At 34.4% G+C, this 18646-nt stretch overlaps 1 protein-coding gene across 1 annotated transcript; it reads left to right on the top strand.

Annotated features, from left to right (window-relative positions):
• The first annotated feature begins 993 nt into the window (after positions 1 to 993).
• Positions 994 to 17800, top strand: LOC114189811 (Sodium Bile acid symporter family). Its single transcript, XM_028078511.2, has 14 exons — positions 994 to 1316; positions 1724 to 1811; positions 1944 to 2051; positions 2149 to 2216; positions 2886 to 2964; positions 5222 to 5280; positions 5415 to 5483; positions 8978 to 9091; positions 9391 to 9412; positions 12212 to 12279; positions 16471 to 16556; positions 17110 to 17239; positions 17378 to 17479; positions 17553 to 17800. Exons 1-14 carry the CDS (start codon positions 1104 to 1106, stop codon positions 17622 to 17624), a joined length of 1278 nt encoding a protein of 425 aa, XP_027934312.1. The 5' UTR covers positions 994 to 1103; the 3' UTR covers positions 17625 to 17800.
• Positions 17801 to 18646: the final 846 nt, after the last annotated feature.

The following is an 18646-nucleotide window of genomic DNA, read 5'->3' as shown; positions in this document are numbered from 1 at the left end:
CAAACAAATTCTAAATTTAAATTATTAGTTAAAACAAAACATGATATATAAATAGTTAACTAAAATAAATTACGATGTATCTTGGTAGTAATCAAGTTTTGTAATTCTTAAATATTTCTATTTAAATAATAAAGGATAAAATGAAAATTTTAAAAAATATATAGAATTTTTTTTTTATAGAGGTGAAGAATAATTGATCACGTTTTGAACTCATATTTTAAATAAAATCATTTTTCTCATGAAAGAATTGGAACTTTATAACTAAATAAATAGGTTTCGAACCCATCCAAAATAAACTCTTAACCATTTAGGCTTTCCTATATTTCATCCTAACTTGAGTAATTATGAATACTGGCAAATAAATGAATTCAATAACCATTATTTATCAAAAACATGAAGGTTATTTCATGCATAAAACACTTTAAATGCATTACAAATATTCAATTTTATATAAAATTAATCATTTTTCCCTATCATCCTCTTTACAAGAATATCATCTCAATCTAATTCATTTAAACTAAAAAATAAATTTTGAAAAATTTGAAATCTAAATATATGTATAAAAAATCGTTATATATATTAATTTTATTTTTTATTAATTATTATTTTAAGTTAAAATAGTTATATTTTTATTTTTACCCCAATCTAAATTTAATTATTTAATTATTTAATTCTTTTGATAACTATTTTTTGAATTTAGATAATTATTTATAATAAAAAATTATAAAAAAAATTATAATAATAAAATAAAAAAGTAATTATATGACCTGACAATAATTATAAACCTACATAAAATTTCTCTTTGACAAAAAAAAATTAGATGAGTACATTATAAAATTAATTTTAAAAGGTTGAAATTAATAAAGAGTTGCAAAAGAAAGAAACTTGGAGAAATATTGCAATCATTCCTCTAAAAAAAAAACAAATAATAAATTACAGTTGAAGAATATTTAAAAAGTTTATTAATTTGATAGACTACAAAGTCCACTTTCAAGTGACCACAAAAGAAGAGTCTGCACGTTGTTTCCACCACCACCATTCCTCAACTTTCTCACTCACTCACTCACTCCTTCACTCGTTCTCGACACAATCCAGAGGGAAAAATGTTCGCATCAGCTTCCTCCCAATTACTGTTAAGAGTCCAGTCACTGCATTCCACGGAGCCAATGGCGCACTCACTCACCCTCTCGCGCTTTCCCGCCACCACTTCCTCCTCCTTTCACCGCCACCACCATGCCGTTAAACCCCTAACTCTTCGCTCCGTCGCTCGCCGTTTAAAACCCGCACTCATCAGAGCCTGTGATCGCTCGCAGCAGGTTCTCTCTTTCCATTACCTATGCTATCGGCTGAGAAAACAAAAATTAATAAAAATGTTAATCTGTTAGTTCCCAAGTTTAGGGAGAAAAAAAAGCGAATTCTTTTTTTTTTTTCCTTTTCTCAATGTGGTGAAAAAAAAATGAAGGTTTTTTTAGAATAAAGTTTATGTTGGACCCAATTGTTGTTGTGGAGTGGACTAGGAGGCTATGAATGAGGTGGCTGACGCTTTGGAAAGATTTTGGCAGTAAATTCAGATTTGAAGGTTTTGGTATACTAAATGTGACCCTGAATTGAATTTATTTAGACCTACATTTTGATTCATCCTGTAATTTAATGGAGTTGTTGTGGTGATGTAATATTGAGCTTTTGAGTTTTTTTTTTAATTAATTTAATTTTGGAAATTCAGATTGGTGGCAATGGAAGTAAAGCGGCGGGAGGATTGAGTTGGCTGGAACCCATTTTGAAATTTGCTAGGAGCAACGTTCTACCTTTAGGTGGCTCTACTTTCTATCATGTCCCTTCAGATTTCGTGTTTTTTTTTTTGGTGATTTTGTTTATGGTTTACTTCATTTTGATTATGTTCTAATGGATAACAAATTTGGTTGTGTTTTTGAGGCAACGTGTAGCTCTGATTAGTGCAGTGACATTAGGATTAACATATCCTAGTCTTGGTTGTGCTGCTGATAAATTTAATGTGTCAAAAATTGGTCCGTTTGGAATTTTTGTGATCTCAGGTTAGTTTTCGTGGATAGTCTTTTGCATCTTTTTTTTTTTTTTTTTTTGATTTTATAATACCCTTATCTCAAGGTGTTATTATGGTTTATCGTATAGGATTGATGTTGCGTAGTGAAGAAATTGGTGCAGCTGTAGAAGCATGGCCTGCTGGACTCTTTGGGCTTGTATGAACATAAAATTTTTATGAATGAATTTTACAGGCTGGTTCACCGCAACCTGTTTCGACCGGTCATCCTATTTTTGATTAAAATCTTATCTATATTTGATTGGAGGGCCTTTTTCTGGGCTCACTTTTCCTAATTGGAATATAACTGATCATGCTGCAAATTTATTATGAAGTTGTATATAATATATAATATTTAAAATTTTGTAAGTTAATTTGTAAAATTTCTCTTATATTAATTTCTCCAAAATCTGTTTTTAACTTATGCATGGGATAATATTATCTCATCGGAGAAACTTGTTTCATTTTTCCTTTTGTCTACTCTGATAAGTGGTTTATATATGTGTGTGTTGTTGATACGAGACAAAAATTTTGAACCTGTTGAAACAATCGTCAACGTTATGTCCTTTTTCCTAGCAAGGAAAAAGAATGTAATATGTCTCAGCTTTCTAATTTCGTGATCAAGAATAGCAGTTTTAACTTGAAAAACTAAATGTCATATTGTTTGTACGATAGCAGCGATTGAGCATATTGTTAGATGGGTTTGACTACATGGATCAATTGACACCATTGAACTCTTTGAAAAATGAATTTTATTTCTTACAAAATTTTAAAGGTTATTTTTTATGTATTTTCCAATGTGTAATGTGTTCTTTGGTTCTTCTTGCAGGTGTCTATTTTATTTCTTACACCATATTTTTCCAGGATAATATTGCAAATTCAGCTCCAACCCCAGGAATTTATTACAGGTTTAACGATTTATTTCTATTCTACCTTAAGCATAAGTCGGTTTTAGCCATTTCCAAGATACTTTTATAGTAGTTTTATTGTTTAAGCTAGTGTCACCACATTTGTATCTTACTGGGCTGAGATCTTGTCAAACGTTGAATAACTGCTAGTTAAATTTTGACTGCATTGTGTTACCTTATAGACTTCTTTTCCATATTTAAGACACTCAAATTTCTATGTTGAAGAACTACTTCATGTTTGCAGATATAACATACTGTATAGTAACTCAAATAATTCCACATTATTGGAAAGATTGTGTTTTCTTTGATATGCATTGATTCATTGAAACTTGTCTCTGCTTTAAGTTGATGGTTAAATTTTAGGTGGTTTATTTTCCTTAAAGGGTGCTTCTTTGACCATGTGTTCAATGACTAGCTCTATTATTATTTTATCGAATTTTAGCACAATATATTGATATACTAGTAGGCTCATGTCAGAAAAAAAATGCGCACCTCTATAAAATACAGAACTTAGGCCTATGTCAGACTATAGGTTATGTAGGCATGCCCTTAGACTGTCAGTAGATACTTATTTACAGTGTATGTGATAACTAAACCAGAGTCTTGGCTAGATGTGTTATGTAGGTAGAATTTTGGTTCAACACTACATATAATGCATCTAGTTAAATGACATCTTTCAAGATTTTGTATGGATGCAATCCACCCTTATTGTTGAAAGGGGCAATCATTCCTTCAATAGTGGAAGAGGTCATCAGTTAAATGACAATGTGATGAGCTGTTTGATGACTTAAGGCAGGACTTTTTAAAGGCCTAGAATAGAATGAGAATACAAGATAATAAGCATAAGAGAGGTGTGTATTATGTTGTGAAAGATTAAGTTTTTCTTAAATTTTAACCCTACAAGATGTACTCGTTGGCTGAAAGACCTAACCATTAGCTCACTCCTCATTTTAATGGCCCATATAGGTCAGATAACCCACAAGCTGGATTTACCAGAGGATAGCAAGATCCACCCAATTTTTCATGGGTCCCCCTCAAGAAGGTAGTTAGTACACCACAGTTTGTTTGATCTCTGCCCTTGGCCTTGGCAGATGACATAGAGCTCCAAGTTCAACCAGCAAAATGTGTCAGATATCAGCTGGGTAGGATTAGATGATTTATAAGTTTTGCTTAGGTGGCACAACTTCCCTCCTCGTGCAGATATTTAGGAGCCAACATTTGCTCTTCAACAAGCCTTTCCTCATTCTCTCTCTATTCTCTGCCTAAGGAAGTGGTGGATCTTTTGCTGGGGACAGGTATTGTTAGTGTTAAAAAGTTGAGTTTAAGCCTTAATCAAATGTGGGACTCCTAAAATGATTCTTTTAATTCTTGGTACTGGTTGTATCAACTTGCAAAGGTGTTATGGTGTGTGGTTCCTGAACTTCTATTACGTGAATACATAAATCATGTGTTGAGATTAAACTATATGGAGACTAATACCTAAAACTATACGCTGCGACTTCATTGAAGTTGCCATGTTGGAGTTTCTGAGAGCTTTGTGAGTGTTTTCCTTGTTGAAGACGACAAACATTTTTTGTAAAGAATATGCAAATGGACTATTTACAAATGATAGAAAATAATTTGATTTAGATACTTATAATTTTGGAAACTGGCTTATATACAACAATCTGAGAAAGTAAAGAAAATGCTTGGGGACATGGTTGGATATATCTTGAATTTTGTACAGTTGTTGAAGTTACGTTTCTGCTCCATATATTGAAAAAGGCGCCATTGGAAGGTGATATATTGAAGGAGCTACCTCTATTAGAGAAGAAGATGAATGCAACAAACCATCAAAGAGGCAAACCTTGTTTTGAGCTTGACATATATCTAGACAATATAATAAGTCATGCAAAACAAACTATAGGTATTGCTCATCAAATGAACAATTTTTTGAACTTTTGTTTGATTGGAGGATGGATGGACATATGCTTTTGTTTATTCATAGCAAGGTTTTCTAATTTTATCTTATTTTAGCCTTTTTGTTTCTTTGCTTTCCAAATACTTTGTGATTGTGCTTTATAAAATGATTATAAAACTCTACCTTGTTTCTATTTGTTGATCAACACTTGCAGGTACTTCACTCTTCCATTTTGGTATCATATATTGCACATTTCCAACAATTGATTCCCAGTAATGTCTGTACTAGCTGTTGACGGTTGGCTTTCTTAGTCATCAATATTTTCAATTTGAGATATGAATTTCTGGGTCTCTACAGGGCTGGCTATATTTAGCTGTATGCCAACTACATTATCAAGTGGTGTCGCACTTACCCAGGTATATATGGTTATATTCTGTTTCCTTTCTTGCTTTCCTTTTGACTTTCTTTTCTTATAAATTTTATATACCTTGTATCTAGTACCCGTAAACAAGTTGAGTTTTGCTTGAGTTTTCTCACTTTGATTCTGCAGCTTGCTGGGGGAAATTCTGCGCTTGCTCTTGCAATGACCGTAATATCCAACTTGTTAGGAATAATGATTGTGAGTCATAAAGAGTTACATATTTAACATTATCCTCAATTAAATCTCGGTTTTTCATCTTTTTAAGTTTATTGCAGAATAATTATATGGCTGTATTGAAATTTAGGGATGAGTAACTCCTAAACTGTGTATTTTGCATAAGAAATGCAAAACATCTTCCTAAAATCTGAACAAACCTCTCCTGTTTTGTGAATATGCTGCATACATTTAAACCCAAAATCTCTATTTTTGTATATAACTGGCAAAAATATCCTTATTATAGATTTTTCCTCATGATATAGACCCTCCTTTATTTGTTAAAGATTACATTTAACCTCTTGGGTAAATACATTACAACCAAATCCCTCTGTTATAGTAAAAATTTGAAATTGTTGAACACTTATGTGACAAAAGTTTTAAAATAACATTAAATAACATAAAATAGATAAATACATTAAAATTTCATATTGAAATTAGAAAGATTATTTTAAATTTTTGTAATTAAAAATCTAATAAAAACATAATCACATGACTTATTAATAAGATTGTAACATCCCATTTAATTATTAAGCGAAAATTAAAAGAAACGTCACGCAAAGATAGTACTATAGCGTAGTCCTGGGATCCTTAACACAACCCCTACAAACTGGGCACACCACGATGCCAACGGAAAACCAGATAATAGTCTAACAGATGGGAGTAGAGTAGTAAGGCATAAAGCAATACATGGGCCATAGCCCTAAAGAAAACCCATAAAGAAAATAAAGTCCACCCCAGATGGCTAAGCAGTGGAATCGCCATTGCCTTGTTGACCGCGAGAACCTCGTCCATCTGCTCCCCATCAATTACATTGATGATCATTGCAAGAAGAAGAGTCACATACAAGACAACCATACAACAAACAGGGTAAGCTAGAGTAAAACAGTTCATCAAGTAGATACATATCATCACACAATCCAAGCATTTCATATATCATCCAAACATGTTTTGACTTCTCAAACAATACACTAGACCCTGACTCGACTCATCCGGATACATATAGTCTGGTCGGATTCAGCGGATGCTTGCACTTGTGGTGGATACCTCTGCTCACCCCCGAGCTATATGTTACAAGTGTTACAATGAATCCATTTCCCTCACGACAAGGTTAGTCCTTAATGAATTTCGGGCCTCCTGCTACTCTCACCACAGGAGTTAGTCCGCTCTAAGTGAGACTAACTGACTCCTTAGAGTGTCAGGATGCAACCTTACCTTGAATCCTTATTAGACTATACAGATGGGGCACCACCATGAACACCCACTAACAGGGGTCATGGAATTACGTCCCGACCACTGAAGCGCAACTCCGGAGGACTCACCTAGAGGCTCCAAGGAATTACACAATGACACGGACCAAAAATCATACGTCAACAATCAAAGAACACTAATCATGGTTACAATTTCATACCAACCTCTGAAAATGAATCCTCATTCGTATCACGTGTTGAACCCATGCCACCGGTCATTACCACTCCATGAGTATAGGGCCTCATCTCATAACAATATCATGCCTCTTTAATTCCAACCCATTCATTAATTTCACATGCCAAGATCCCTCAATCACATTTAACCAATTTATAATACAGAACATACCATGCCTTTCATTTCACAGACTTCATACATCATACAAGACACATCATAAACCAGCAATGCAATTACCAATTTAACAAAGTCCTCCAACCTGCAGTGTATCTCGCTCAAGCCAAGAGCCCTCGCTCAGGCGAGAGGGGTACTCTCGCTTAGGCCATAGACTCTCGCTTAGGCGAGATCACGACTAGTGCTGGGACTTTTGCGCAGGCTCTCTCAGGCGAGTCTTGGCTCGCCTGAGCGAGACAACCTCTCGCCCAACAGCGAGGTCTCTCACCTGGGCTAAACCACAGCAGCATTCCAGGCCTTCACTCCTCCTCGCTTAGGCGAGTGGCTCTCGCCTGAGCGAGACTGGCCTCGCTCAAAACCAGAGTCCTCCGCCTGGGCAAGGGTTCGCGAAACCCTTGGTTTGCACCTGCAAGTCTCGCCTGGGCGAGTTCCTCGCGCCTGGACGAGATTGACAGATCTCGCCACTGCTTCTCTTGCAACAATCACATGCTCGCACCCAAAAGACAGTACATGGTCGTTCACGCATTCAACACAATCATACAGTGCATACAATCATCCAACAAACTCTAACTCATTCAGAAAACAATCAAGACACTGACTCTAACTTCCCCGTACCTGGAAAAGATTAGTAGAGGCCCAGACGGCACGACAACGAGCACAACAACTCTAAGGATGAACTATGGGGCTGAAAACAGGGTGGAACAGAACCAGGAAATGGAGTTAACAGAAGCTCTTACCTGAAATTACGAAAAGGTGAAGAGGAACCAGCACGAACAAGAAGGAATACTTACATGGGGTAACAAGCTCTCTTAGCTCAACGTGACAGTGAAAGCAAACTCTAGCAGGGGGTTGACGGCTGCAGTCTTAGGTTCTATGAAAATGAGTGAAAAGTGTGACTTAGGGCAACGAAGGATGGTTTTATCTACTGGGCCAGCCCTTAGGCCCACTCACAAGGGCAACCCCTTAAATTTAGGGCAGGTAGAAATGAAACATTTTTAATGGGCCTTACAAAGATCGAATACAACTACTTTTTTAGAAAGTTGACTTTTAAGAATTAAATACTGAAAAATGAAATTATTTTAATTTACTTATTAATATATCACTTGATTAAGTTTTTATTGAATTTTTTGTTTCAATAATTTGGAAACAATTCTTATTTGTAATTTTGTTATTAACAATTTTTAATATGCAAATTCCTGATGACATTTTGTTGTATTTCCTTCATGCCATTCCATTATAAACAATATATTCTGAAGGTCCTACAAGATTTTATTGAGATATTATTGGAATAGAGATATGTGAAGATATCTTAACAAATTGAATACACACTGAAGGAAATTGCATATTAAGCTAGAGTAACAAAATGTCATATTGAGAAGCATCAATTTTGATAATGGGGCCATCCTCCAGCCCTCTATAATCCTCTATTTTCTCACATTTAATGTTTTGTTAGAATATTGGGATTCTTATACTGTTGGCCCACATATTATATTAGTAGTATTGGACGGGACTTGTACTGGTTGTATTAAATTAGCACTTAACATAAGTTTTGTTGTACTTGTTATCTTGTATTAATGGGCTGGGTCTATCTTTCTTGTACCGACTTTTGTCAATGTAAATATAGACACAAGGGAGATTAACAACATTTTTTTTTACTTTTATTCTCTTGATTTTTCTAACAATTAATAACACGATTAAATTATCATTATGCATCAGCCTCATATATCACATCTCACAAAAAGTAATAAAATTAATATTTTATCTCTTGTTGCTTTTCATCATATCAAGTCCATATTATTTCAATATTTTTGTTGTTACATTTTCTCCATCTAATTTAATTATAGTTTTTGTTATATTTATGATAATATTTTATCTTTTAGATTCCACTTTCCATCACAAAATTTGTAGCTGCTGGAGTTGGAGTAGCTCTACCTATCAAGCAATTATTTAAAAGTCTAGTTCTGACCATATTAATCCCCCTTATCTTGGGAAAGGTAATTGGGTTTTCTTTTTCACATACCTGATACTGTAGATGCTGTTTGAATAATTCCAAGGTGATCTGATTCTGGACACCAAAAACGTGTCTTCTCTGTGTGGGCTTACTGCTGGGTTCTTTATGTTCAAAAGGTTGTGAAGTAAATATCTTCGAATTTAGTTCTTTATGTACACTTTACTGACGGTATAATACATTTTTTGGCGTTTGCTATTTGGTCTTTCGAGCTGATTGCCCAAATTCTTATTACATCAGTTTCTTAAAAGTATTTTAATCTTCTTTGTTGCTTTGAATGGGCAGGTTCTACGTGAATCTTTCAAAGGTGTGTCCATCTGTTTATGCTTATTCAAGTAGCTTGTTTTCACATGTTTTGATGGATAAAATAACTATTGACATTATTAAATGAAATAATAACTGACAATTGAACGAAATTGTAATGCAGAGTTTCTTTGGAGGTCATAGTTGCAAAGTGGTATCTAATAGTTATAGGGTAGATAATTTCTTATTAGATTATTTACTTGCATGTCATTTGTCATCATCTCTACGCATTTGTCATTTCTTTATGTCAAGATAAGGCTGGTCAACTTAATATTTTCAAAATGTTGTTCTTACAGAAATCCACTATAAAATAATGTAAAGCAAAATAAAAAGGTACAAAAAAAACAAAAAAACAAAGTCAAAGTAGCAGCAATGGCTATTTCTTCAACAACTTTTAGATAAAGCCTGGTGCTTAAAAGGTTGTACGAAGTAAAGAAACGTGCCTAATCTTATCCTAAATTAAATATTAAGACGACGGAATCTTCCTTAAAATTAGTGACTGAGAAGTTTCAGGAGATACTTTTTGTGAATTTCTGGAGAATTTTTCATTGAGATTATGATATGATATATGTAAATAGATACAACTTGTATATACTAGAATCATAAAGGATTGAATTATCTTCAAAGTTCATAATTTCCCAATGTTTCATAAAGTTTATTGTTTCCAAAGTTTTAATAATTACCTTTGTGATTACCAGAACTCCACCCCAATCATAGAAAATATTATGTACCAACTTTGTGAAAAATATAGTGAATAAGTAGGCTAAGAGGCTTTGTTAAGAAATCTGATGGTTATCAAACATTGAAGCTAGCATATTCAATGATAATTTCCTTGCAAGGAAATTTTCCTTGGACAAAATGACAATAGATTTATATATATAATAGAGACTTGGGTATTGTAGAGTGCGCAAGTCTCACATCAAGAAGTATGGGATACTCAGGTGGAGTAATTAAGTATTTGGTTCTCCCCTTCAATAGCTAGTTTTTGTCAGTGTCTTGGAAAGGGTTACCTATGGAGGTTTCTAAGTTGTGAAAGGTTTGGACCAACAAAAAAGTTAAGTATCACTAAGGGAAGAGTTGTAGAATACTGAATTAAAACTAAAACTGTCCAGAACATAGGATGATAAGGAAAAAATTTGGAATATCTAATGTTTATAACAAATTCAAGATTATTCATAGCGTATCACAGATTCAATATTGGGTCACCCTCAAGGCCTCCTCTGTCTCAAAGAAAAAGCTATTGGTCCATGGATTTCCTTGTGCAATATTAAAAACTACCTGATCCCATGATTCAACCTAAGAGTCTAATTACCTAGAAAGTCATATCTTGAGACCTAAGAGGCCCAAGTGCACCAACAATGTGCAAGGAAGCAGAGGAGTCATGGCTGTCAATTGATAGATACCTGGTATTATGGGGCCTAAATCTCACATTGAGTTGTATTAAGTACTCACTGGAATATTTAAGTGTTTAATTCTTCCTCTTTAGTAACTAACTTTTGAGGTTGAGTTCCTTAAGTTCTTAGGTGTTTATCAATCCAGTTGTTACAGATTGGTTCAAGTTGAGTTCACAAAGAGCAAAGTAATGGTGAATGACTTATGGCTTCTGAAATGAGGTCCTCCTACCAACATTCCAACTAATTGAAGCTGGGTAACCACAAACATATGAATGCCCAATGCCTCCTCTATTGCCCTGTTTTCTGTAGTTTTGGCCATGAAACTGAGCATTGCTCACACGCTAGTCTGTGTTTCACTGGCTGCATGTTACCAATTTTGCCCAGGAACCCAAAAGACAGTAAATCTTCCCAGATTCAATTTATTCCCCAATCTTCTCCAATTGACGAGTCTTGATTCTTCTTGCTTCATCTTTACGTGCAAGTTCGCTATCTATTTCATGCAAATTCTTGGATTTAGCTGCCCTTATTAATGCCATTACAAGATCTTTCAATAAATTTATAAGTTCATCTTCAAGACCTTCCTTACCTTGCCTTCCCAGGAGTCTATCACTCTCCAGTCTAATTTACCCAGTCTTGTGACTTCCCATGTCAATATTAAAAAGGGCTCAGTTCTACAATCTACACACTCCATGTCTAACCATGAGTTTTGTGAGCGAGTGCAATGGGATGTCACATTGATTACAGATATGACAAATATAAGCTACATTGTAGCTTTGTTGAGTTTATTAATTTGATGTATTGTGTCAAGCAGTTGTTCGGTCAGGTTTAGTTTCTTTGTTTTAATTTTAATTAGCATTAGTTAGTTTCATGCTTCACTAAAATGCGACCTGTAGTAACCAAAAGAGCAAATGAGAAATATTGTCTTTTAAGAAAAAATGTCTTTGTCAATCTTATGTTATGGGTACACCTTTGTTGTCTGTCTGTCTTTTCTTTAGTGGATAGGAAGAAGCATAGGAGAACTCTGTTGGGCATGATTATTTGTGCTTCTTTTTATAATAAAACTTTTCTTTTATAAGTTAAATGATGTGTTTGTAGAAATTTATAATAATTAAGCTTTTAAAAAATAGAAATTAAAAAGGCTGTTTTAGTGCCTTTTTCAAAAGTCAAAACCCTATCTTATTATCATTTTTTCTTCTTATGATCACTTTCATATGCTCTAACCTAGTTTTATCTCTGGTTGCAATCATATCATATATTTTTCTTTGCTTGAACAATCAGGCCCTTAGTTGTTGCACATTTAAGGATATGCTATTCTCCCTTTCCATACTTTCTCCTTATTTTTTTCTCACCATAACATTATCATATATTAATAATATTTTTTTATTTTTATTTTTATATGTAACATACAGGTGTGGCTGACTTTGTCGACAAAAACCGCAAGCTTTTCTCACTAATCAGTGCGCTTTTCCTTAGCATTGTAAGAACAATCCCTTTGCAGTGTTCCCTGTTTCCTTTCTGTGTTGGTGGTTTTCCTTGCACCAAGTTGATGGAAAGATTGCATATGTTTTGACTTGTCTTTTTAACATGTTCAGAATATTAAGTTGTAAGAATGATGAAATGCATTATGCTGTTTCTTTTAATTGTTTATATTGTTGGACCAGACCAGTGGTGCATTCTATGTAGTAGAATCAGCTCATTAAATTTAATCATTGTTCACTAGTGAGCCATCCTAAATATAAATAACTCAATTATAACCATCAGTTTCTGAACAAGGTAGTATTGTTCTTGGCTTAATATAGCCTTTAGAATGTTGTCACGGTTCACTTCACATATCAATTGAGTTCTCATGACTCCTTTGATAACATGTTTACATTTGTTGTGATGCATGTTGGGTATCAGAGTACCAGCACAAGTACTCACAACTAAAATACAAGATGAAAATAAAGGAACAAAAATAGATAATAGGCAATGAATATAATTTATTCAAGAAAAGGAAAAATTACATACCATTCTCTCTAATCCCAAGGAGAAAACAATGACAACCCCTCTCTTGGAAATAGGAAAAACTAATACAAGGAGAACCTTAAAGGAGAAACTAACATTCTCTCTTAATTCTTCTCTCAAGCAAGTAAAGTAAAAGGAATAGAAAGGAAAGACTTTTGGGATGATTTCCTAAGGAAACATTGAACTCCTTTTATAACATTAAAAGTAAGTCCCTAAGTAAGTTCCCATCGATGTGGGACTTCTTTTCTCACAATCTCCCACTTGAAGATTTTGATGAAATTAATCAAATCTTCACACCATGATTTATTCTCTGTCTTCATGTTGCTTGTTCATATGGTAGACTTCAGTAGGATTGAATCCACGTAGACTTCATTGACACATAATTCTGATCCTCCAAAACGTAATGCAACACCCGAGGTTCCTTCTAAGGACCTCTTGTCAATACTTCACTGCTCTCCACCAAACCCGCCATGAACCTACTAACCACTTCCACTGCTTGTGCAATGTCTGGCCTTGTACACATCATAGCATACATAAGGTTGTCCAACACCGATGCACTCGGTACTCTAGACTTCTCCATCCTCTTCGCTTCACTACTAGGACTCATACGTGAGGAACAATTGATAGAAAGTGGGGCCGAAATTGGCTTGCAATCTTGCATGTTGAAGCGTCGCAAGATTATCAGTAAGTATTTCTTCTGAGAAAGCCAAACCTTCCTATCTTTTTTGTCTTGGTGTATTTGCATCCCTGAAATCCTTGTTTGCTAGTTCCAAGTCCTTCTTCTCATACTTCCTAGCCAATTTTGCCTTCAATTCCTGAATTTGAACTTTGTTGGGGCCTACCTCCAACATGTCATCCACATACAACATCAATGGTCTAAACACCCAGTCTGTTGTAACTGAGGCTTATGAAGGAATCAAATCTCTGGTACAAACACCTGAGCGCCCTCTTTAAACCGTACTGAGATTTGTTCAACCATGCAAACCAAGTTTTCTTGTTCTTTAACGCCTTCTGGTTGGAGCATCATTTCATTTCTGCTTAACAATAACCTTGTGGGTAGTGGGACCCACAGGTGGTACCCCTTCACATTGTTAGCATAGCCCAAGCACTTAATTTTCCCCAGTTTCAAGCTCTACTCGTGTTTTGGATTCCTTGAACTGGCAACAACACATTTGACTTCCTCTTGATGTAGTACACCCACAATCTCCTGAAGTAAACTTTGATTCTCCTAGTGATAACTCTGGTGATTCCCTTACATCATAATAAATCAAGTCTTCTTGTGTTTTCTTTTTTCCTGGTAGTCAAACTAACCATCTGCGATCTATGACTATGTTTGTTGACTTACCACACAGTGCTCACGTAGAGGTAAAACAACCTTCTTGAGCCCGAGTAAGAGATTACGTTCTGCCTGGATTTGCAAACTTCGCTCTAACTTATACCCAAGTTTATGATGTCACGTCAACACCGCTTCTTCTTGACTTGTCGATGCAACCATTGCATTAGCATCCTGCAACGTATCTCCAAAAGCACATACACATCTGCCATGATCTTCTGAGCTTTCATGACTTACCAAATCTCTCCTCTTCATCACAGAATATCTTCGTCCTCCGAGGTATTTGCCATACAACCTTGTGAGGTTGATGCCTCAGAGTTCTTTCCTCCATTCTTCAAATGCCAACAATCTTTCTTCACATGCTCTCTTTTGCCACAATGGTAGCATTTGAGATGCTTCTTACTTTGATATCTATCATGAGACTGACTCCCACTAGATCCACGTTCTGTTGATCTACCTCTCGTCATCACCAAAGCTTCTATTTGCCTTGCACTTTCCACCATATCCTCTTTGTTCTTTCGCCTGGATTCTTCTTCAAGAAGAGCTCCGGCAACATCCTCAAAGTGCAGGAGGTCAGCAACGTTGTAATTTGTAATGTTGATGACAAACTGATCATATGAATCAGGTAAACTTTGTAGTAGAAGCTCCGCACGTTCATTTTCAATTATGTTGAAATCTGCCGCTGAAAGTTGGGCAAACAACGTATTTAGATTGTTGATGTGGTCTGTCATCGATGTAGACTCACTCATTCGAAGAGTATAGAGTTTTCTCTTCAAGAATATTCTTGTGTGAAGTGACTTAACCTCGTACAAGCTTGTGAGAGTATCCCAAATCTCCTTTGTTGTAGTCTTCTCCGCAATGCTGGATAAAACCGCATCTGCCAATGCTAAGTGCAAATTTGCTATAGCATTGTTATCTATTTCCTTCCACTTTTTATCTGTAATGCCGACAGGTTTTTCTTCAATTGCTTCTAAACAATTGTCCTTTCTCAAAATTGCCTTCATCTTCAGTTTCCACAATGAGAAATTTTTCCCATTGAACCTCTCTATCTCGTATCTTACTGTCATGGCCTTAAAACCGACTTATGCACTTCTCACTATGAATAGTACTGTCTACTGGAACAATGGAAGCAGACCGTGAACCAGTGCACCAGGTAATTCCCAGGAAAGAGAGGTGGGTCACTAATGGACACGCTTAAGTACCAAGTCTTTCCTAGCCAGAACTTTCCTAGACATGCACTTTCACACTACCACACTTTATCCACTATCACAGCACTATTCTAATGACAATAGCAGCGGAAGATAATCACACAAACGAACCAACAGCTCTGATACCACTGTTGGGTATCAGAGTACCAGCACAAGTACTCACAACTAAAATACAAGATGAAAATAAAGGAACAAAAATAGATACTAGGCAATGAATATAATTTATTCAAGAAAAGGAAAAATTACATACCATTCTCTCTAATCCCAAGGAAAAAACAATGACAACCCCTCTCTTGGAAATAGGAAAAACTAATACAAGGAGAACCTTAAAGGAGAAACTAACCTTCTCTCTTAATTCTTCTCTCAAGCAAGTAAAGTAAAAGGAATAGAAAGGAAAGACTTTTGGGATGATTTCCTAAGGAAACATTGAACTCCTTTTATAACATTAAAAGTAAGTTCCTAAGTAAGTTCCCATCGATGTGGGACTTCTTTTCTCACAATGCATACTCTTCCTTCCCTTCATCTTCATCTTTGAAAACCAGTAGTCAGCAATCGACATTCTTTTGTATGGGAAAAAATAAAATTTTTCTACTTCTCTAATTATATTCAATTTGACTCATACGAGTCGAGTTAATGACCACTGGACTGTTGATTAATGACTTACTAGTCCTTCTAGTCATTTTGTCCCCTTGTCTTTTCTCCCTGTGAACAAGAATAGTTTACTGGGAAAAATTGTTTTTGTGCTTCCCATTGAAGCCATAAAGTCAAGGGACCTACTTTTTGCATTCAGGGCCAGAAAATAATTGTGCTGATGAATCGTTATGTTTGTGTTTATGAAGTGTAATACCTGTAACCGAACACCTTTGATCAAAACTAAAATATTTCCAATTCTGCATCCATATGCTAAACTTTTATCTTTGTTCATTGCATTTTATTTTGATATGAAGGCTTTACATACATGGTCAGTTATCCAACCAAACAAATCATGTATGAAGCTTTTGTCCTAGAGGTTTCTCTGGAATTGATTTCCTTCTCTTGTATGAGATATTACATTTGGTTTGTTATTTATTCATCAAGTTATTATTACAAGCCAATTTTAGTCTAATAGAATATTGCCATACAGGTACCTTGGATACAGGTCAGTAGGTCAAGGCCACTGCTGTTAATGGTGAAGCCCAATGTGTTTCTCATGGCTATTGGACTGGGAACGTATGTTTGGCACATGAGTTAGTTTACATTTGTGTGTACTTATCATGACATAATTGGAACCTGTTACCGGTAGTTTTCTCTTTACTAGTTTTTGTTTTGTAACATAAATATATAGTCAAAATTTAACACTTATTCTGTATATCATTCTAAAATGAAAAGTTAAAACAAAAGAGTTCCTATGTCAAGAAGTTGTAGATATTTAGTATTGTATCCCTAGGTGACACGTTCTTTTAGCATTTACATACAACACTTTGTTTTGAGTGCCCATATATCTTGATTCTGTTTTTAAGTCCGTATTTCATGGATAACACCAGATCCATTGAATTGGTAAAAAGCATATTGTCATTAGAAAATTATATTATCGGTATCATGGTTTTACCTTATAGAAAATTATATAGTCTTCTTCTGTTCATTTCAAGTCTTGTTCAACATAGAGATACTTTCTGGCACTCTCTTCGTATGAGAGCAATAGTGTGCATTTAATAGGATTATTCACTATTAACTTTTTCTTGGCAATGTGGTAACTAAAATTGTCCTTCATGATATATTGCAGACTTCTTCATCTGTCTTTATTGGTTTTCAATATCATTGCTGTCTCGAGTCTCTCGGTTATCTCTGGTGGTAGAAACTCAATTTTTTCTCGAGAAGAAAATGCCAGTGCAGTCGTACTTGTTGCAAGCCAGGTAATAACCCCATCACTTTTTACTCTTTCAGATCTCCCATGAAATGAGTATATCAACTCGGAGGCACTTTCACACAAGTTAGTTGTCAAATAGTTATCATTATGATTTGCTGTCAAACAAGTTTTCATTCCTTTTCAGAAAACATTACCAGTGATGGTAGCAGTGATAGAGCCACTTCAAGGTGCATTTGGAGAATCTGGGTTACTTGTTCTTCCTTGTGTTGCAGCACACCTCAACCAGGTCACTTGATATTTTTATTCTTTTTTCCCGTTTCTAATATTCCTTCCTCACACTGATCTATAAATCCTTGTAGATTATTGTTGACTCTTTTATCGTTAACTTCTTGCGTTCCCGAGACAATTCCAACAATGTCAAGGTGGCTTAAACAGAGGAAATGTGGGTCATCATCCATGTTTGTGGCATATCGTGAAGCATATCGAAGACGAAATCACTTGCTGGTAGATTTATTTAATCATAGATTATTTGTTTACATTTTTCAATTTTATACTGATTTATGTTAATTTCATTGTTTAATAAAGATAATTTTCATAAAGAAAATAAGGATAGGGTCAAACTCAATGAATGACTATCGTAATAAAAAGAAATCAACTTATCAAACTGAATTACTTTCAAACTGATTAAGAAAATCTAGATCACTTAAAAACAATCATTCACTTTATGAAACATGTTTTTGTCTCACACTCGATACAAAAGAAAAAAATTAAAATAATATTCACAATTTTAATACTGTTATTATATATTATATATGATATCTTTTCCTTATTGATTTACTAAAAGATAATATTGCATAATCATACAAATATGTCAAATTGACGTAAATTATAAGAAAAAAAATGAAATGTTGGAAGTTACGGCTAACAACCCTTATTGGTTTATGTAAAATAATGACTTGATATGTAAATTAATTTTAGGTGTCTACTTAATTTTTAATTGTTGGTTCCTTTGATTTTATGAGATGATTGTTATACATTTTTAAGAATATTATTTTTTAACATTTTACTTTTATTATTAGATAAATTTTGCTGAAAAGTTTTTTTTTTCATATTGTACCAAAAAAAAAGAGAGAAAATTACAAAAATTATTGTTCTTAAAATAAGATATAATCACATAATTAATTTCTTCTATCCTTCTAGATAGTTTTCTTAAATTACTAAGTATGAGTAAGTGACGTTTGAAAATATGATTTCAAGTGAACAAGTTGTATTGTTTTATGCTGGAAAAAAAAGTACAATTTTATTTTATATATATTTTAAAATAATATTGAAGTTTTGCTTTAAAATATGATTTTTTTTAATAGAGTTATGTTTTAAAAGTTGATAATAAGGTTGTATTTTAAATCATATTTTGGAATGGGAGAAATTTTAATTTCTGAAAAGACAATTAATT

Source organism: Vigna unguiculata, chromosome 7 (genome assembly GCF_037176805.1).
Source record: "Vigna unguiculata cultivar grain cowpea cultivar isolate G323 ecotype 2 chromosome 7, ASM3717680v1, whole genome shotgun sequence".
Taxonomy (NCBI): domain Eukaryota; kingdom Viridiplantae; phylum Streptophyta; class Magnoliopsida; order Fabales; family Fabaceae; genus Vigna; species Vigna unguiculata.
The sequence above is the reverse complement of the archived record's forward strand: the minus strand, read 5'-3'. Positions and strand labels throughout refer to the sequence as shown.